The sequence below is a fragment of the Rhea americana genome, unplaced genomic scaffold (assembly GCF_003343005.1).
Source record: "Rhea americana isolate MKP2758 unplaced genomic scaffold, rheAme1 scaffold_147, whole genome shotgun sequence".
Classification (NCBI taxonomy): Eukaryota; Metazoa; Chordata; class Aves; order Rheiformes; family Rheidae; genus Rhea; species Rhea americana.
In genome coordinates, this window is record NW_028185561.1 from 1,233,575 (window position 1) to 1,256,390 (window position 22,816).

General features: G+C 35.5%; 1 protein-coding gene across 2 annotated transcripts in view; it reads right to left on the reverse strand.

The window, feature by feature from the left end:
- Positions 1-22,816, reverse strand: part of ME1 (malic enzyme 1) — a 194,956-nt gene that overhangs the window by 126,055 nt on the left and 46,085 nt on the right. For both annotated transcript variants that reach the window (XM_085299198.1, XM_085299197.1), the window contains exons 2-3: positions 20,298-20,431; positions 10,978-11,127 (exon numbers count right to left, since the gene is read on the reverse strand). In XM_085299198.1, coding sequence (XP_085155324.1) covers positions 10,978-11,127; positions 20,298-20,431 — 284 coding nt within the window. The remainder of the gene's footprint in view (positions 1-10,977; positions 11,128-20,297; positions 20,432-22,816) is intronic.

Below are 22,816 nucleotides of genomic sequence, written 5' to 3' on the forward strand. Positions count from 1 at the left end.
GCAAAAAGCGTCATCTAGCAGTCACAGTAAAAGTCTTTCTGAAAGAACTATTTATGAACTTCCTACTGTTCAAGGGACTTGGAGGCTCAAGTCCAATGTCAAAAAGAGGTACGGGCAAGCCCAAGCCCATTGTCTCAAAGCCTACTGGGCATATGCTTACATATCTTTCAAAGACAGACTTTGTCCTCACTGCAAGCTTAGATGCAATGTACCAATCACACATCAAATGACTTAAATTTCAAACATCATCAAAAAGAATTGCATTTCATGTCCTTCACAGCATGTGCACTGTAGTATTTTTACATTCTATGTCAAGTGGCAAACTGAATATAGAAGCAGGTACTACATTGCCTATAGCAAACTGCTCTGAAACAGAAACAAGGCAGATTTTATATCTTTGTATTAATGCTATTTATTTAAGAATTACACCCCCCCCAATGCTCGTATTCTAGTTAGTTGTGAATTAAGCATTAATTAATGGAACAGCAAGAAAACAGTGTTTTGTGTTTTTAGAAGCACATATGTACACATGGATCTCCTCTGAATGGCAAAGGAAAACAAAGGCATACTGCTGCCTAGAACTGGCAGCATGAACAGCCTGCAACAAATCTGACCATTCACACATGCTTAAGTTAAATTTAAAAACCAACAGTAGGAAAAAAGGTAAATAAAACAAAACATTCTCTAACATAAGAATGTTGTAACATGGTGAACTTCTACTACAAATGAACATATGTTGCTCTGAATCTGCAAGCAATGTAAGCTTTTATCTCAGCAGCAGTAAGCTGTTCCCCTTAGATGGAACACTCCCCCACCAAAAAGCCCAAAATAGTAGTTAGACTTCCTTAATTCAAAATATACTATGATAAAGCTTTTGAGAACTAAATTCAGTAAAATTGGTATTTTCCTTGTTAAGATCTGAACAGAAGTTCAAGTTAAACTTTACTGTTTAGGGAAGAAAAACGCAAAAATGAGAACTGGCTTTGGTTCATCTTTGTGTAAAAATGCATAGGTTCTCACTCAGCAGAAACTAAAGCTTGCTTTCCATTGTCAGTACATGCTTTTCTGGAGTCCAGCTGTTGTTTCTGTCAGTTGTTTTACACCTTCCCTATCAATGTCTACTTCTGACTTCATTAAGATCAATTTTAGCCGGCACTTGTTTTTCTTGCTAGAATTACTTGCTTTGTTTAGTTTCTATGCATTCTTACTGTTTTGTCTTTTTGACCTATGCTCCCAGCTGTCTCTCAGCAGCTTATTGTGGGCTGGCAAAAGCTTTCTAAAAATTCAGGAAAAAAGGAAGACATCAAAGAGTAACATGGTTATACCTTTGTACAACTGTTAATTATCAATATGAAAATACAACTTGCCTAAGTAACATCACCATTTTTAAAAAGCATTGATATGGTCATAGTTTATTTGTTGAAGAGGATAAGGCCTACCTTTTTATGTGATGCTGGCACTAAAGAGAAAAGATTAGTCAGAATAAAGACATTTAACTTGGGATCATGTCCTGTCTTCTGCACGCAGATCTACAAGATCACTGTTTTACCAAATCAAGTGAGAAGAGGCTAATAAGCACTACATTAATAAACATCACACAAGCTGTCCTTTCCATACAGTGAAAAACTTCAGATAGAAAACGTTTTTCAGAGTACTCTTTTAATAAGACACTTAGGGGGAAGATGATCATCATACGCCAAAATCAACAGAAGTGTAGTTCTCATTGGCTCAGAGCACAGATGCCATTGAAAAGATCAATTTGAGTCCTCCTGATTTGTGGAGGACCGAGAGCTTTCCCTCGGCTCTAATCCTGCACATGAGATGGTGGAAAGATGTAAAAATCAACAATGCAAACCAAAGGAGGACAAGGATCCTCTGAACATTAAAATATCCAGGATGATGTGAACAAGCGGAGAAGGAAAAAGACAGACAGGCATGGTCAATACTCTAGTTCTGGCATTACACTAGTGGGTAAAAATGTAAAGGTAGCATAACTTCCAGGGCCCAGCTGAGTTCTCTGGGCTCTTATGACAGTCTTCAATAGGCTCTAATGACAGCTCCYGCACCGAAACCTCCAAGGATGGCTTTGTAGAATAGCCCTGAGGCTTGCTAACAGTCTTTCTCATAAGACTATGCTCAGAGGCGAAAGAAAATGATCAAACATTGGCTGCTGCCAAACATTTTTAGAAAGTCATATTTGGTGTAGGGATGGCCTCATTTCCTCCGGCTCACAGCCCAGATGTACTCCCTTCAGAAAGAGTAACGCACCGTAAAGAGGTATGAGCTTAGGTCTGGAAGCCAGAAATTCCAGACTTGTGATGTGTTTTAGGACAAAGCTTCTTTTACAACCATGAAGAGAAGGCCCTAGAAGATTACCTGCAAAAGGAAAATCATGCATACAGCCACTGAGAGTAGGAAGAAGCTAATACAATACATAATCCTCCAACTCAGGCTAGACTAAATACAAGAATAGCTCAAAGCATATCTTCTTTCCAATATTGCAGTAAATAATGCTTACAGGCAAGCACTTAAGTGCATACAAACAAAACTCTCCACAAGAAGAACATACTTCATAATGCTAGATTAGGACTACATATGCTCTGCTTTGCATACTTTAATCATTCCTGATTTCATGTTAAGGTGCAAATTTAATAAAAAGAGAAAAATTCTAGCTATGGCCAAATGGTGAAACAAACTACCGCCAAATATCACCAAAAGCCATGAATTTAACACAGTTCAAGAGAGACTAGATAACTACATAAAAATAGAACCTAAAGAATATCCTAGTTTTTYGAAATCAAAATTTAACTTTTTTCATACATCTGTTCCCTGGACTTAGAAATTGGCTTAACATTTACATAGCACAGCAAGACCAAAATGAGGCCAACTGACATCTTCTATGCAAGACTCTCACACCTTCCTTYGCAGCAACACTGGCTGCTGACAGATTGAGCTAAATACACCTTGGGCACAATCCAGCATAGTGTGTTTCTAGAAGACAGTCTAGGAGAACAGAGGAATTTAATATTCTCACAACTTGCCAATTCTCTTTTTTCAACTTTTCAGAGCAAGGCAGAATAGTTACGCTATGAGAACCCACTAGCCTTACTTTTGAGCTGAGGAAGCAGTATGCTACACTTTAGCTTGATGAAGGTAACAGAGTAGAGCAGAATCATGCCAAAGAGTAGAATTACAGAGTGTGATTAAATGTCATGGTACTTCAATTTAATGAAAAGACTATAAAAAACAAGATGAAAAGTTGTCTGGAGAGTGTCAACAGTTGTCATCTTCATAAAAGAGAAAAGTAAGAATCTGACATACCAAAATCTGTTTCAAAAGTGCTTTGTGAGGGGGAGGCAAATATCATTATCACTGGACATCTGAAGCCAATAAGAAAAAGACTGTCTAAAATTGGAAGAAATTCTACAGTCATGTTAATTCTCTGTCATAACACTTGCCACCTGAGCCATATTAAATAAATTATTTTTATTAAAATATTAAATACAATTTATACTACAGCCTGTTGAAGACTGGAACTCCAATGTTATTTTCAAATAGAGACTCTGCTTTATTTCAGAGACTGCCCTAAAGATCCAGCAATTACAAAAGATCAGGAAAAAAACTCAGATTTTTTTATTTCACTTCCAGAAGAAAATTCTGCATTAAATTTTCAGAGAAAATACTATTAACTATTCAATCAGAAAACAATCAGATTAATGTTAGCTCTAAAAAAAACTGTTCTCCTTGGAAAATAACACCTAGATGCYCTGAAATACCTAAAGAGGACAGTCACGCTGGTCATGCTGACAAATTAGGTCAAATAAATCCAGACCTTTTGGTCTCAATGAGGAAAATAACACATATCTCTGTGTAGAACAGTCATTCATAAATAAGTACCAGGAACTGAACTTTTTGGCTTTTGTAATCCAGGAATGCTTGACAAGTTTTTGGCCTCCTAGAAACCAAATCTGGTTTCCAAAGAGACTTGGATGTCAGTCATCCAGTAGAACTAAGAAAAGGAAAATAGCAGTCTCCAGCAAAAACTTCATTAAAAGCACACCAGAAATTCTTCAATGTACTGCAAGAATCAACCTTCTGCTGGCAAAGAGACTACAACTTTTGCCTCTAAGTTCTAAATGTATCTAAGTTTTGTCACAGAAACAAATATTTCTTTTCCTTATAAAAAGTTTCCTGATAAAAAAGTTATACTATCTTGCAGCTGACAGCCTCAATGTGTGGTGAACATTACTATATCAACCAAAATCAGCTCATACCTGCAGTGCTTGTATTCAGTACAGTTCATTTGATTCATCAGTAAATGTAAATGCCCACCATTCCCTAGTAAAGAATTTGTTTTCAAATTGGTATGCCCTGAGTTAGACATGCATTTCTCTAAAGTGTTAACCTTGTACAAAATCAGCACTTACAAACTGGTTATTTTACATGCAAAGTTGACTTTAGGTATTTTGCTATGGCATCTGAAAAGGTGGTGTTAAAGAACATCAATAATATTCGATGTGTTCTTCAAAAATATTAAAAGATCTAAAGCAATTAAATGTTTAAAATACTTAAAAAAAAAAAGCCAATTCAAAAATGTAATCTTGCTTAGCCTCAGGGAGAATAAAAGACCTCCAGCTTTGCTATTTCAAGAGTCATTTGTGAGTAATGAAAATACAAAAAAAAGACGAAGTTGGAAGAATTATTATTACAGATGGAAACTTCTGCAAGAACACTTTACTGAACAAGCACTTTGAAGTTAGTGAAGATCTGGTTCTGTATGTTAAAAAAAATCTTTTAAAGCTAAGGCTGACATACTTCTGCCTTTTAAAATACTATATCCAACTCCTCAAGATGAAGCCTTAATTTCAATTCAGAAGCTTTTAGGAAGGTTCCTGGCCAGCTTGACAACATATGACAGCATCAGTAAGTTATTTTAGAGGCACTTTAGTATGTCTGCRGTGGCAGTAGTTACCAGAGCTTGCTTTCTGATATTCTGTTCAAAATGGCTTTTCCTTGAAGGAATGGGAATATGTAAATTGTCCCCTAACATTTTAACAACATCCAAAGCCTTCAGCATAGCAACACTTGGCAATTTTTCCTCCTTTCTTTGAATGCTGAGTTTACACAAGAACCTTAAACTCCTGGGTGTTTCAGGAGTTTTACACACTATGTAAAAAGTTGATTTTGGATTCTTAGAGAAAATTTCCATCAAACTTTTCCATATTTATCCTTTTTGGATGAATAAAGAAACTGAAAGAAGAGTTGTATTTAAAAAATCCATTTATAGAAATAGATTGTTTCTTGGCAAGTCAGCAGAAGTTGTCATACATACAAGTTAATAATTTTTTACTTTAATGATTTTTTGTTTTGAAAGTCTTCATCAAAAAGTTACCTAATAGAGATTCTGAGGTAATGTTCATGACAGAGCGATCACTGTGATAAAACTATGACTACTACATTTCCAGCACAAGTCTTTGAAACTTTTGTCTCCATCTTTTTTTAAATGACTGGATACGTATACACACAATCACAGCAGTAGAGTGTGGGGCTTCCTTACATGGATCCAAATTCCTCCTTGATCTACTGTTGGAGCAGCTTCTTTCCTACCTCATCCTCCTCAATTAGTTGTGAGGAAGACCAGAGAGACCAGTCTTCTAAATTATGTTTCTATAATTATGTGGTCTGTAGGTGCACGTCATACAGATGTGCTATCAACCGTGTATTATATATTACTAGATTATAAAATCCTTATTTATTAAACTGATGAATTTTAAGTTGAATATTCACAATGAGCATGATGCAGCTTGAGTTGACAGTGCTAATTTAACAAATAAATGACAATTATCCAAATGAGTGTTGAACCAGTGAGTCAATTATTTTGCAGCTGGTTGACTTGAGAAATGTTGCTAATCACACAGTTGGCTAAACAGCCAGGAATGTTCATTCTATAATTGCAAAATACTGCTTCAGGACAAAAAACATTTAGTCTTAGACACAGTATCGTTCTATAATTATAAGTACATCATAGCTCTATATAGTCTAAAAACATGTAAGGGAGACATAAAAGTCATATGACCACATTTAATGATCCAATTAGATAACTCTTTTTTTTTAACTTTAAATTATTTTTCATTAATTCCTTGCCTGAAGACATTACTTGTGAACCAAGGGCTTCAAACTCATTTCATAACATACAGAAATCTAACTGAATACAAAAAATACCTTAAAGATTTAATTTGGATATTAAAACACTTTCCTGCAACTTTCAGTGTCATAAATATGAAATATGATGTGCAACAATTGGTAATTTTTAATTTATTTACCTATAGAGGCAAGTCTGTTTTTAACAGTATCTCTGACTTTGAAATATCAAACATTTTCTGAGCTGTTGGAAGGGACAGCAATAAAAATAGCATCAAATTGAGAGATATTTTGAGAAAGAAAAACATTCATTTGCTAGTAGAGACAATATTTTGATATTAGTCTGCATAAAGTCTGCATAAAACATACACAATTCTTACACATGAGCTATCTAGAAATAAGATTGCACAGTTTTACTGAATTGTAACTAAGAGACTACGAGACTGTATACATTGGATTAAAATTAGCATCTTTTACTCCTTCTCCAGGCTAACCAAAATGTTTATTTTTCTTCTGTCTTTTCTTTATGCTTAAAAATAATGGGAGATGTATACATACTATCTCACCAGATTTTTCTCTTTTGAGCTAAAGGAAAGAAAAAGCATGCAAAAAAGAGCTGCAAGAAAAGACCTAGCTAGATTTAAGTTATCACTTTGAAGTACTGTAAGGATGTCGTACACTAACTTCATTCACTTCTCTGTTATTCAAAGGCTTTCCTGAAAGCACACAGTCTGCATGTAATGTGGCAAAGAAGGCCAACAGCTTCCTTAACTGTGGTAGGAAGAGCACAGCCAGCAGGTCCAGGAAAGTAACCCTTCCCCCTGTTCAACACTTGTAAGACCATCTCTGGAGTACCACTGCCAGGTTTGGGCTCTGCTCAGCGAGAAGGATGTGGCCCTGCAGGAGCGACTCCCATGGAGGGCCACCACGCTACTCAGGGYTGGTGCATGAGGAGAAGCTGAGGGAGCTGCCTTTGCTCACCTGGAGAAGGCTCAGGGGATCTGTCTGCTGACCACAATTACCTGATTGCAGGTTACAGAAAAGATGGAACTAAACAGTTCTGGGAGAGGCACAATGATAGGACAAGAGGTAATGCACACACGTTAGGACATGGAAAATTCCAACCAGACATTAAAAAATCTTTCTTTTCTTTTTCCTCTCCTCATGAGGGTGGTTAAAAACTGGAACAGGCTGCCCAGAGAGGTGAATTCACCATCCCTGAAGGTGTTCAAGACTCAGCTGGACACAAGGCTGAGCAATCTGCTCTGATTAGACTGTTTTGAGCAAGGAGTTGGACTAGATGATGTCTGGAGGACACTTTTAACCTCAATTATGATTCTATTTCTACCCCTTAAAATAGCTGCTCATGATATATGACCACTTCATCTGTAAAAAGCCCTGCCATAGAGATATTCCAGAATAGGGAGGACATCCTTCTGTATTATTTTTACAACTTTGCTTATTTTTAAAAACAATTAACTTACCATTCCTTAGGGAAAAGAGTAGACTATCCCTGTTCTAATTCTCAAACTGAGACTTTGTTTCTGCAAAGTAGCACGAGTTCAGCCCACAAAGGGCTGTTTATGAGGGATGAGAGTATATAATGCTTAATACTAAATTAATCACACTAATGTAATTTCAAACCATCTGAAATTCAAGACTTTGCATAGCTGCTTTTGTAATAATTTATAAAAGGTTTTTATAAGAAAACTCAGATCTTTGTTGCTCACAGAACACAGTGGAAGTTCACAAAGTATAGGTATCTTTTAAGTAGTAATGAACCCATCAAAGGTGGTACTTTTTTTTTTTTTTTTTTTTGCGAATACTGCAGTCACCTAATTGGTTTGGGTGAGACAAGCACAAGAGACAGCAGGTAGTGAGACAGCTTGCAAATAATAGTAGAGAATTTTCAGGAGAGTAATAAACATCAAACTTGGCAGATGATTTTTTAGTTTAAGAAAAAAACATGTTTATGAAATCCTTAGTAGGCAGAAAAAGATTATAGTTCGCTTTCAGACATCTTTATTTATATAAGTCATTAAAATATTTATCTGAAAACAATGAGAAAAACGAGCAGGACTAGAAATAAAATAGACTTTAGTAAATATCTCACACATATCCCAAGTCAGTCATGTATGTAAAGCACATAAGTAGCCAGGGAAGCAACAGCTGAATATAGCCAAAGCTGATTTCAGTAAGTGTGAGAAACATCATTCATTCATTAGTAACTCCACCGCAACAAAAAGAACTGTGTCAAATATCAAATAAAAGAATGTCTTGTAAAGTTATGTATTTTTTAAGTTAAAATATAAGTGAGACAATTTGCCTTTAATTTGCTTATTTTCACTTTGCAAATGAACTTTTCTTTGGAGAGAAAAAAAATCAGACTACATTCTAATATTGATAAATATAGTCACACTTTTAACAACATACAAGTGTCAGGAATCTCACAGAGCACTTGTATCCTTCTCTTTCCTTGTGTATCATCACTATTAGCATTTAGAATAACTAAATATACCATCAGAATGGAAGTTCATTAGCCATGTGCCAGTCTAATAAGTTGTGTGTTTTGAGGTTTATTTTTGTTTTTTGTTTTTTTGTTTTTTTGTTTTTTTTAAGTAGAACAAAAGAAAATCCACAGGAACACAGAAACTTAGTAAAATGTTACATATAATACGGTATGTCATATAAACTGTTAGTTTTTATTGCGGTCATTTTCTGAGTTGGGAAGACTCAGCTTACTATACTAAAGACTACACAATACATGTATTATTCCTACATGCCTACATGCATGGCCTTTGACTTTCAAAGTTTTTTGTCATATTTGAAATTAAAGGGAAAATGAGAAATAAACTTTTTGTGACATACATAAGCTATGCAGAAAAATCCACAAAGCYTTACAATCTTAGTCAATTCTCACTGCAAAACAGGCTAGAGTAGCCTAGTTGCATAGCAGAGAATTTAAAGTGCTTTTATCCTAGTATATTTTTGTTAACTATATCTTTTGTATAATTTGTTTCAACTAAATTAGATAGAATCATAAATTTTAAAGTGATAGAGTGATCTGAAGTAGGATTTTAGTATTAATAGCAAAAGGCGTAAGATACAGGCGATCAATCTAAGTATTCTGCAGCCAAAAATTCTACCAAAAGGGAAAAATAAGAAAAACAGTAGGAAGTTTGAAATATATCCTCCTGCTGCTCCTGAAAAAATCCGTTCTTTTTCTGTGCTGTAACTGTGCTTATTGTCAGACTGAAGAACRGAGTTCAAGAGTTTGGAAATCTCTGAAGGGGCTGATGGGCTGTTTTCATTGATGTTGCAATGTGTCTCACCAGTTTGCAGACTGATACACAGCAGACTTGCTGCCTTTTTTTTTTTCTTCCCCTGAATAAACTGATAATGGGTCTGGGTAGAAACTGAAAAATACAGTATTTTTCTCCATGAACCAACATGGACAGAGGTGCTTCTCATGCAATAACCTATACAGCAACGGATACTAAAACAAAGAGCAATGAGATCAGCTTAACTGCAGAAACAAATTAAACGCTTAATTTACAGACACATCTAGCACTTCCTTGGAGACCCGTAAAATCACCACGGTGATAATACTGATGTAAAAAAAGGAAATCACTTCTCTTGCTAGGGGAGGCACCTAAAAGCCACCAGTTGTTAAACAGGTTTAAGTAGGCATTCTTGAGGCCTTTTTGAACTTTTTAATGCATATAGGAGTGGGAATTCTTGTTTTCTGTACTAGGCCAGAAGGCCCTGACTCATCGTGGTCACAAGGCCAAAATGATTTTACACTAACAACAGCCATAAGTCTTCTCCCCCAGATGCCTCCTGCTGAAGAAATAGTGAGTAGTCATTTGTTCCTTTCAAACTTGCCAGCTTCTTATTTTTGATCAATGCCTTGAATGTAAAAAAAAACCCTATTTCTATAAACAGAGCTAGGCACATACAGCTCAATTCTCTCTTTCTTTGCCAGAAAGCATACAAAATGCTTCCAAGCATTGTTCTGTTTTGCTTTTGGAGTGAAAACACAGCACCCTTGACCATCTCCAAACCTCAAAAACTGTTTCTGACTGAAGCAAAGATATTCTCTTTGCTATACAGACTGTCAGTCCCCACCCCCAAAGTCTGAGTGCTTTCACTGGTATACACGAGATTCTCAAATAGCAACCACTATAAATCTCAAACTCTGTGTGTTGACCTTGAAGCAGCAGACAGAAGTTACATGTATCCCTTTTTCATACTACTTCCTCATCACTCTACAAATACAGATACTGTATATAGAATAAAAGCGTTCCAGTAACCTACGAAATAACAGATTATTAAGAAGCAAGACAGCAGGTGTTCCTGATTGCTCATTTTTAAGATGTCTCCACATATATACATAATGTGTAATGTAACATCCTTAGCTGCAGTTGTTACATGACCTTGCTATACAAGTCACAGAGTATTATGTTCCTGTATGTGCTACATGTGTGCATATATATATGCACATATATATAATATCTCTAAAACGTATACAGGTAAAAGTCAATACTCTTTAGGTTGCTATGATAAATTTATGTTAAGGATCCATCCTTCTGTGCAGCTAGAATTCCAAGAAAGTCAAATTCAATTACTGAGATTATAAATTTATCCATGTCTTAATATAACTAAAACAACCACTTACCTTCTTAATACAATGCAAATTACTGTTTAATGTACACTGAAAGTGTAGTTTCAATTATCTCAATTATTCCAGTTTTGGCTTACATTCAACTATGTTAGAAACCCCCCTGCAGAAATCTGCCAAGAGGAAAAAAGATACAATTACTTTTACTTACATACCTTGGCCTCCGAAATGTTAAACCATACTGTTGGCAAGCCAGTCCCACAGTGGGAGTGTATACAATAGGCATGAACCTTTCAATGTCAGAAGCCAGCACTTTATAGAAAAGCTTTTCATTTCGATCCTGAAGACTCATTAGTAGAATATATCTGTAAAGAATTATATGCAATTAGACAGGCATTAAGTGAACATATAAAGCCAATTTGAATATAAAAAGATGTTAGATAATTACTTAAAGCTATGTTTGTTCAAGAACAGCCTCTTTCTTGTCTAGAGTATTTAAATTCCTCTCCTTAACATGTTAATGTTTCAGACATAAGGGATAACAAATCGGCCAAGACAGACAGAAGTTGAAACCATCACAAAGCTGACATACTCTGCATGCCCAGGAAGCTGATCTCTCTCACGTATAAAATGCTATGCTGCAATGGAATGATGCTTGGTCTGTCAGAATCTAAGACATACATACCAATTGTTCCATTTGAAATAGTATAATTACTAAATTAAAAATAATCAGATCTACTCTCTTGCCCAAAAAATCCAAACTAGAAATGTTAGCTCTTTCTACTTTTGCCTCAATAGAAATTTCTCCCGAACCCAGGAAAACACTGCTTTAGGACTACCATTTCAAATACAAGGCGCACATGTGTGCCTTTTGACTCTGAGCTCTGTGTTTTTAATGGACTCTGCAATACTTTATCTCTTAACATAAAAAGAATGGATAGCATTTGAAGAAGTTTTATGCTTATTTGGAAATAAAAACAATGCAAAAAAATAAGAGAGTGGAGAAAGCTCTTGCTTAGTTTGATCTACTCTTGCCTATCATCACTCTAATGTTGAATAAATACTCTACTACTCCGAAATCCAAACTAGGATGCCAAAGAATAATTTCAATGCTGAAGATAACATCCTCAAATACTAGAAGTCTACAAATCTAATGACTTTAAGCTATACCCATTTATACCAGCTAGGAATCTGGTCACTATATTCTCTTGAGCATTTAAGATTTGAGAATCTGACCTCACCTAGTAAGGTCAATATTACAATTTTCAATAGATTGCCCATTACATATATTCAAAAATTTTTCAATGCTCATCATTTTATTACATAAGCATTCAGGAAATTTATAGGAAACATTCATTCCCCAGACCAGGAGGTTTGTGTGTTTAAATATTATTCATGTGAATTTTCCTTCAGTACACTGATGCATCATATGCAGTGACACTAGTAGGTCTTTCCCTTCATACACAGTGAAAATGAGAAAGATCCGCATGAGAAAGGTAATATATTATCTATATATAAGCTGTATATGTTTTTGATACTTTTGAAATAACTAACCTTTTGCACAATTTCCCCTACCTTATCTCCTTTGAGAAGGTGAAAGTAATGGAAATCAGAAAGTTACTTCAACACCATACTTAGAACTGAAGGCCAAGATGTTTTAAATTATTGTTAAACTAGCTCTCAGGTAAAAATGCTAATTAATATTTCAAAATTCCAATTAGCATTTTATCAAGGAAAAAATATAGTAAGGTAACTATCAAAGAAAAGTTTAGCAAACCTGGATTAGTTTTGTTAAAGCTTAGCTTTGTATATCCTAAATGACTTGTCTATTCTTTGCTCATCAGCTATACAAACATCCAACAAGCCCTGTAAGAAAGGCTAGGACAGCAAGTTTGGCAATTGGTGACTGCAATGGGGAATCAGAAGTGAGAGACAGAACAGAGAAAGATTTGGAAACCAGGGCTGAACAAGCACTCTAAATAGCATCATCATGAGACATCCTGACTCACCTCCCATCATGTACATAACTGTTATGTTCTCCAAGGTTAAATTATATCCTGCACTTTTAGTTCTCAATTACAAATATGTTTCCTAAATTCTTCTTTTATATTATTACATTTCCCTAGTATCCTCTAACTTCCTCAGTATTTTATCACAATATAGTATGTCTTTCAATGTTCTTTTGGTTTTGGAGCATTTTTCTGAGAAAATTATCCCAATATTTACCTTGAAATACAAGCTTATTCCCATATAATTGTGAATACAGTTGAACATATACATTTTGTTTCCAGAGGAGCATGAAAATGACTGGTAGAGAGTATCATCCACATTCTGGTCTGCTCTGCCTTAGAGACTGCAGGAATTTATACAAACCAGATCACTGAGTACATTTCTAAACAGTTTTTTAATTTTAGTGCTTTTATATTAAAATTAGATGATGCTATTAAAAACTTTAAAGTACATTTTCATCATCTCATCTTACTACTCAGAGCAATTCTGGCTCTTTAATGCTATAAAGCATCTTCTACAGCAGGAATTAAAAGTTTAACAAAAGGCTTCTTCAAGGCTCCAACTTCAAAAACTACTTGGTAAAACTCTCTGTTTTGTTTTTACTAGCTTGTAGCACAAAGTTAGGCATTTATTTTCTTATTTATATTTACAATCCCACTTCTATACTCAAGACAGGCTAAAGATAATAACACCGTAATACCTGCAATCATGTTTTCAAATATTATGCACTTGTCTATATCCAAATCAGCAAAGAAATGTAATTACAAGGTGAAAAATATTTCTTGAGAAATCTAATTTTGATCAGAAGGTTAATTTTTTGTGCTAGATATAAAACATCTTTCTTTTTTGGTCCACAGTATTTCATTCAAATCTTGGCTAGGAGAATCCTTCTCAAAAATTTTCTTAAAAGGAAAACCAAAAATGCTTCTTCCTCAACACAGAGTTGGTTATAATGCACTAGACAACAACTATGCATCCTTTCACAACATCTAAGTGATCTGCAGAACTAAAACCATGAAGTCATTTTCAGCATGGTGTTTTAAAAAAGGACATATTTTAAATATAGTAGTTCATGGAATCTTTTACTGAAGCCCTCACCTAATTGAAAACATAGTGAAAACAAGCAATAAAACACTGAGAACAATCATTTGTGCTATAAAAAGGGAGAAAATTATTCTCTATCCTCAGACAAGGAGTCTTGAATGAAGATTAGAGGGAAAAGTTTCAAAAGAGGTAAACCAAAAACTGGCAAGTGAGACAGTGGGGATTGGCAAGCATTCAAATTTCAGTAGGTCACTTTTCTGCCTTCTGTTTAGTTCACCTAAGAATTTTTAATGCTAATCTGCTATTATAAAGTAGTAATAAAAGCATGTAAGTGAAATATCATCTAAAACCCCCAAGAAAACTGATGTGGCTATCAGAAATTTACTGGTAATTTCTTGTGGTTACTGGTCCTTACTACCACTGGCATGCACTTCACAAGGCAAAACAGATTAAAAACAAAGTTCTCATAGGGGCAAATAATGTAAACTCAGAGGACACACTATTATTTTGCAAACCAGTGTGAGACATTTACCTCTTATTTTCAATCAACAGTGTCTATACAGAAGTATGCTACTTAACACAGAGAACTTAAAGAAGAATAACAACTTTCTCAGGAAAAGTGATCTGACGGCACGCTCTTAATGGTCACATATCCAGTAAAACATTTTTACCAACTTGACTCTTTGGAGGAAAAAAAACGAAGAAGTATGTCTGTGTCAGGCACAAATACTTCAGTGTCAACACAGAAGAAAAAGACAATTAGGAACATAAGGGGGAAAAAAGATCAAATTACTTGCAGAATTCACTATAGACTTTCCAAATTATGTTAAAGAGTAGAATTATTTTCTGTTATTGGCTTCCTTCTTTTTGCCAAGCATATCAGGCAATATATTTGCTGCCATATCACCTTTGGTTCGCATATGAGCTATTGGCATTTTAGAGCACAGCAATTCTATGCTGTAAGACAGCAAAGGAGTTTCAGCCATGCCAAAACATGTAATGCCATGGTACTATCAGCATTATTTTATGAATTTGCACATACCCTTTCCAATCAAAACCAAGACAACAATCCTGTCAGTGTATGATACTGTCTTACACAGCATTAATGTTTCATCAGACACAGCCCTTCTATCTAAGGCATTTCAATAGTTTCCCCCTCTGCAACTTCTAAATGCCTGTACTTAAATCTTTTGCAAAGTACTTGGACAAAAAATCATGGAGCAAAACAACTCATGGAAATGGCACCAGAGTCAAGTTTCCATTTGGTTTTGTCCCCTTCCATTCACATCTGCCAAACACACAGACATACACCCACTATCAAATCAAAGCATCAAGAAGAAAATAGAGCTTTCCTTTATTTCTTTCCAATCATTGCTCCGATGGGAGGAAAGGATATGCCAGAGGCATACTGGAAGAAATGTTTTATTTTTAGAATTAGTGTATTTACATACAGCAGAAGGCAATAACAGCATGCTCTTACGTAAGATTGTCCTTAAGCACATTCCTATATAGTATACAATGTGATTTTCTTTCAAGTTCCAATTAAAATAATGAATCTCTTCTGACCTTTTCCACTGTGAGAGGATTCAAGGAGTAACTGAGGCAGGATCAGAGTCACTATTCCCTTTAAAATGTTTTGAAAAGGGTATAGAAGGCCAGAGTTYACATACTGCCTTGAAGGACAGTATTTTTTAATTCAAAAAATAACTCTGAGCTCAAACGCATGTAATAGACATATTCTTAGAGCAGGATCTCTATTGACATACTCCAATAAAATTTTCAGACACTTATAAATACAGATGCAAATCACATTTGGCATGCACAAGTATTTGCACACTCAATTCACAAAAGTATTTATATCTGAAAATTGGATCAAGATGTCACAGCTGCTAATCTTTGAAGGAAGCATCTTCTGCAGGCAAACAAGTTTTTGAATCAGTGATTTTAAATGAACATCTACACATGTAAAAAAATTATTTTGCTAAAAGCTGGGGAAAATAGCACAGAAATATAATGCCCCACTAATGTAAAAGGAAAATAATTTTTTGTTAAACAAAGCATAGCATGATGATGTGAACAGTCAACTTAGGCCTGCAAGACATTCATACAGAATACAAATACGATTTCTCAATGGAACAACTTAAATGATGTGGGACTTGTAGATTTATTTAATATTACGTACTTAAGAATCAACTTGTTTAAATTTACATCAATCCAAGATTACCCGTGCATACTTACTTATCAGCTGCAATACATGCGTGTTATAAAATCATAGATTAGCTGAATTTGGAAGGCACCTCTGGAGACTGTTTAGTCCAATACCCTGCTCAAAGTAAAGTTAACTAGAACAGGCTGCCCAGCATCATGTCCAGTCAAGTTTTGAATTTCTCCAGGGATGAAGACTCCATAACCTCTTTACACAACCTGTTCCAGAGCTCACCTGCCATTACTGTAAAGAGGTGTTTTCTTATGATTAAATGGAACTTCCTGCTTTCCAGTTTATGCCTACTGCTTCTTGTCCTGCCTCTGGGCACYACTGAGAATAGTCTGGCCCCGTCTTCTTTAATCACACATTAGGTACTCCTACACACTGACCAGATTCCCTCTCAGTCTTCCCTTCTTTAGACTGAGCAATCCCAGCCCCCTCAGCCTCCCATCATATGAGAGATGCTCCAGTCCCTTAATCATCTGTGTGGCCCTTTGCTCGACTTGCTCCAGCAGGTCCATGTCTCTCTTGTACTGAACACAGACCCAGCATCCAGGTGTGGCCTCACTAGTGCTCAGTAGAGGGGAAGGATCACCTCCCTCCACCTGCTGGCAATCCTGTCCCTAATGCAGCCCAGTTTGCTGCTGTTTTGGCCACGAGGGTGTATTGCTGGGCCCATGTTCAACTTGTTGACCACCTAGCCTCCTAGGGCCTTTTCTGCAAAGCTGCTCTGCAGCACCTACCATGTGCTGGCATGTGGGGTTACTCCTCCTCAGGGGCCAGACTCGGCGGAACTTCATGAGGTTCATCTCTGACAATTTCTTCAGCCTGTCAAGGTCCCTCTGATTGGCAGCACAAGCCTCTGGTGTATCAGTTTTATATCATCTGTGAACTTGCTGAAGAAGTACTGTGTGCCATCATCCAAGCAATTAATGAAGATACTAAATAGTACTAGCCCTAATATTGACCCTTTGGTACACCACTAATTACTGGCCTCCAGCTGAACTGCCTGCTGCTGATCACCAACCCTTGGGGTCCAGCAGTTCTGCCAGTAGTCAATCCACCTCATTGTCGCTGTTCACATACAAAAATGTTTAACATAAATACCTATTTTAGAGCCATCTTTCAGTAGGAAGTGCTGAGGTGACATCCAAATGTTAAATTTATTGTTATTTCAGGATTGCCCACTTATGAAAATTTATTGTGAAAATTTTAGTCTATAAAGTCACAGCCCTCGCAGTGATAGAAATTCCTGCTTTCATAGAGTCCCAAAGCACGTGCCTCTAATTCCATTCCTTAATTTTTTTACCCAGTCCTGCTGCCTTGATCTCAACAAGAGCTGAACTCCAACTTATTCCTAACACCTTTTCATGACAGCCTCCTCAACTCAATAGCATTTCACAACTTCTGCAGCTGTTTTCTTGAACTCTTTCCTTGTGTTCTCCCCTCTACATCTCCAGTGCCCAGGGAAAGGATGGATCACCCTTCTCCCTATGTCTATGTCCACTCCTTCCCAGGGTTTGTCCCGTCCCACAGGCTTACACTGTTTATAATCACTTTTTCCTCCTTACTCATCCTACTTCTCATCTCAGCTACCACTAGCTGCTAAGTTACCCATGTTTCACACCAGCAACAATATGCCTCTATTCCTTCTAAATCCAGACCCAAAAGCAGCACTCTTCTACACTAACTCTTGAAGACCGCTGCGTGTATTGCTGCAGGCAGTGAAAACCTGAACTAAATCAGGCCCAGGTCCAGGCACAGCCATTCAAKAATCTGTACTATTACACGATTTCGACCCTCACTAACTACCACTCACCTAGGCTATGCCTGGGCACAATTCATATCACAGGCCAAAGAATGAATCCAGCTGACAATTTATATGACCACTCAACTGTGGGAGAGAAAGGGAGAAGAGAAAAGGTGGGACACAGGGCTAAGAGATATGCAGAAAAGCCATGCTGATCCAAGCCACATGACACCTGCCGGCTTCAAAGCCAGATAACAACTCCCAACCCCAACTGTCTACTAGCACAAATGTAGCCACAGTTTGTGCAGCCTGTAAAGGGAATAAGGAAAAAGAATCAGATAGAAATACCTGGATCAAAAATCATGTTTGAGGAAAACACTACTGCCACATGCCTCAGTAAAACTAGATAACAAATATAGCTTTACAGTTTTGGGGAGGAGATTAACTAGGACATTCTTTTTTAAGTTATTTTGACCAGTGATCAGATTAGCAAGATAAAAATAACTTTTAAGACAGTCGTAAGTTATTTCCATGAACTAAAGACTGACTAGTTTTCTCAGCTAAAGTATTTTATTAAAATCCTATGAACAACAAATTTGTACTTCAAATGTACACAGCACAGTATACCCTTTATACTAAAAACAGCTTATTTGGAAGCTGCTGCCTAATACTCCATCCAGGTGGGATGTAATCTTTTACGGTTTGTCCTTTTCTGTTAAGGATGGCTGATGACAGTAATAGGAAAGAAGTCTTTCTTAGCTAATTCTTAGGAAAATAGGAACTGCAAAACTAGACTCATTGGTGGGATTAAACACAGACTGTAAATTTAATGGAATACGAAACAGAGACAAAAAAAATGTATTTTTCTTAGACAAATGGCTTCTGAAAAATCTTTTAATTTATATTTATTTGTAAATATAGCTATTTGTATTTGTGTATTATTAACATATATTATATGTGAAATAAGTGTTCTTTTTAAAAAGTGTTTCTTCCCTCCTTCACCTCCAAGTTGGGTATATCTTTCTTTTCTATCTATTAACATAATAAAACAAGTTTTCTGCAAAGTATTCAAACAATACTGAGAGTCAATTATTTTTATTTAATGACTCCCACTTCAGTCAAAAATTCAGCATACCTCATTTTCCTATAGTTTAAATGGCATAGCATTCAAAATTTTCTGTCATTTAAAAGTGATAGGATTCTTTTCCGTTCTTGCAGGAATTTTCCATTTTGGCAGAGTTATTTAAATACCCAACATTTTTGGCTGAAAAGCAAAGAATTAAGATTTGGGAATACCATTACTCTCCTCTTAAATTCCAAATACTGTAACCTTCAATCTCTGTCACTTTGAGAAGCTCAAGTGTTTTTCTCCTGTGACCAAGCTAGGTGCAACAGTTCTTTGCTAGTTAAGATGCAACAGAAAGAAATGGGACAAGAGTACAAAAGGCTTTTTTTTTTTTTTTTTTTTTTTTTTGCTTTGAACTTACAGGTGAATAGAAAATACAGCATTCAAGCGGACACAAACAATTTAAACAGTCTTAAAGTCTTAAATGTGTTGTCATGTGAAACAATGATCTGTCATCATGAACGAACCACTTCAAGACAAAATTAAAGAGGAGATGAGGACAGAAGGATAGAGAAAGTTTCCTACTAGGATAAAGTAGTCAAAGCAGGTGTCTTGCTGAAAGATTATGCCTTCAACATGCAGGAAGTTAGACTAAAACTTCTAGCCTCAAAAGTTACTTCTCTGTGATAACTGATACTGATCTCTAAAAAGAGGACTGTTCATCTAGAAAAGATACTCTGAGCTCTCTGCTTACACTGAAGGCTATATTCACAATATTCTGCCTCTATTAAAAAAAAAGAAACTTAAATTAAAAAAAAAAGTGGCATCATCAGATAGATACCGAAAAGCCATTTATAATAAAGGAATATATAAGTAACCAGATAGCACACAATATAGAAAAACAAGACAACAGGAACAAGCCTAAAGGAAAACTCTTCCTTTCAGTGGCTTATCTAGCACTTAGAAATAGAATCATGCTACAGGACAGCAAAATATTTCGAATTCCTTTAAATTAAAAGCCCCCTTAAATTTTTTCCTTAAAAAATGTATATTATGTTTACAACACTTTATTATTTTACACATTTCTTATAATTTATATATAATTTATACATATCTATGCATATAAGGCATTATTAACCTGTTAGTTTCATAACAGTTCATTTGCTTCCATCAAGCCTTCTACCATTTAGTTATTGCAAAAAATATATATATATATTCATGTAAACAGCATTGGAATATTACAATTTAAAATTAAGAGTTGAATTTTGTAAGAAAGCATTCTAGAAAAGCCAAGAACCAAGACGTGTATTATATATTTAGCCCAATGTTTCCCAACATTCAATTACCACAGCTTAATAAAAGAATGAAAATCTCATTTGAACTACCACCAAGGGGTGGGGGGGAAAAGAAGTGACTCATGATTTGATAAGTAGGATAAATTTTCATAGCAGTATTTTACCTTTCTAGGTCAGATGTCAGCCTTTCAAAATTCTGAAGAACAGTGAAAACTTGGACATCTTGACTGAGAATGCAAGGTGGTAATAATCCATGGATATTTAATTGCTGCCTCTCCTCCAAGGTAAAAGCCATGTCCTGCAAAAAAAGTTATGGTATTACTTTAAGAACATTTTGCAGCAAAATAAAGCACAGGTAAAGCCAGTATTAAAAATTATTTCATATTAAACAAAATTAACAATTATGCAATGATTTGGGGAAAAGTTTTTATTAAGTTATACAAGAACTGCATCTATCCCAGCACAGAATGAGTTAAGATCTTCCAACATTGCAATATGATTCCCTGCAAAGTTAACGAAGATACAATTGAAGAGGATAGCAGCAGCCTGTGGGCTCTGAAAGACCATATTCATTCTACAGGTTTCAAAAACAACTTATTTGTTTGACTGTCTTCTAAACACAGAGCACCGAAAATGTTCATTTAGATCATAAACATTATACTTCTAATATTTGGAAGTATTTCAAGATCTTGGTAATCTCAGTCGTTCACATGAATTTTAATTAAACACACTAGTGCAGTGAGGTCAGCTCTACCTTTTTACAAAGGGCCTAAACCAGCACCTAGTGAAGTCAATCAACAGAAACATGGCCATAGTGCATTCAAGGCAAACTCAGGCTCAAGTTTGCTTTGTTTTGCAAATTCATCTTTAGATATGCTAAGAAACATCTTTGTACAGACTCACTGGATTCTTTTAGCATCCAGAAAAGAGATGTAAGAGTATTTACTAGATTCTGTGGATGGTCATAAAACACTTGACTGAACACTGTTAATTTAACTTGCTGACTGCTAGAGACCATCAAATAGCTGTTTTTTAATGAGGTCTGTCCATCTTCAGAAGTTCTTCAAGCTATCAGAGTACTGCTTTCTCAGAAGAGAAAATAGCAGAAGAGTTTCTTCCATGCATGACCTACCAAATTTACACAAACTTAATATTATGTTTACATTCCAGAATCAGTATTGACAGTTCTGGAAGCAGCTTGAGGTCTCTGTTAGGTTACATCAAAAATGTCTATAATTTAGTATCTCTGTAATATGCTTATCATCTCACTTAAAAATATTCAAAAGTTCATACTCGTGCTTATCATCTCACTTAAAAACATTCAAAAGTTAATGTACCACAGGTTAAACAGCATTTATTAAAACACACACACACACATATCACTGCTGCTTAAAAAAAAGAGAGAGAGAGAGAGAGAGAGAGAGAGAGAGAGACAATCCCATCACACTATCTGCAATAAAATACCATTAACAACGATGGTACCCTTAACTGAAATGATGAGCCAAGGAAAAATAAAATAAAATTTCATAATAAACTGTTTACCAACACCAAATAAAGATCAGTCTATTGAAGATGTTATTTGTATAAAGAAACAGAGTGAAACCAAGTTTCATAAAGGTCAGTAATTGTCTGCTATTTTTTCCATGCATACAGCATTTTCAGAAGTGCACACAAACCCTCTTTTTTCTTGACCTTGCATGTATTTTCAATGACCCTAAATGTCAGGAGTATCTTTAACTCCCATTATACTTTGAAAGACTATGAAGCAAGAGTCAATGCTCCCCAATAGTCTATTCAAAGCTGATTGCTCAATCTCCAATAGATCTTTTTTTTTTTTTTTGGGGGGGGGGGGGGCTAAAATCAAACAAATATAAGCTGTGTGCAGTTGCACATACACACACACACACACAATTCAGCACCGATTCCAAATGACTGGAATTTAGAGAGCTGCATATACAAGAAGATCTAATAGCATTGGCAATATAGCAGCAATACAACTATTCCCTTCATCTCCCTTTTGCCCATTTCTCTTAGTCAAATTTTCTGCAATAACATTTTTTAGAAGCCTATGTTTTCCTTCACTTTAGGAATAAGATACAGGCTTTAATTATTACTACAGGATTTGCCCTTTTACTGGAAAATATGTGTTTTTTAAAAAAAGAAACACATGAAAGTTAATACATTTGCCAAGTGCCTTTTTTAGAAAGAATTTTGTCTTGGAGTAGAATATTTTCCACATGTTGCTACAGTTCCTACAGTAAGTGTTAATTTCTTTTGGGCAGTACTACAAAAATACAACTGCCATATATAACTAGTATACTACACATGGTTTTAAAAATTCTTTACTTATATACTCTTTTCTTCGGCACAGAAATTTTTATTAATTTTTCAAATTTAAAAGACAGAACATTAGTTCCTTTTTTCTCTCTTGTACCATACTGAACATAAGAAAAGACCTATCATTGAAACATACTGTACAATGATTTAATAAAAAAAGGAAATTCATTTTAATGCAATAGATGTATGCTATTCCATCTGCTTATAATAGGAAAAGCTAGACTATAAGTTTTGTGGTTTAAGTCACAGATTTCTCATGATACCTTTTCATATTCTGTTTCCTACCTCAGGATTTTTTTATTTTATTAATATTTTGTTTAATATTCGAAGTGTTGTTTCACAGTTG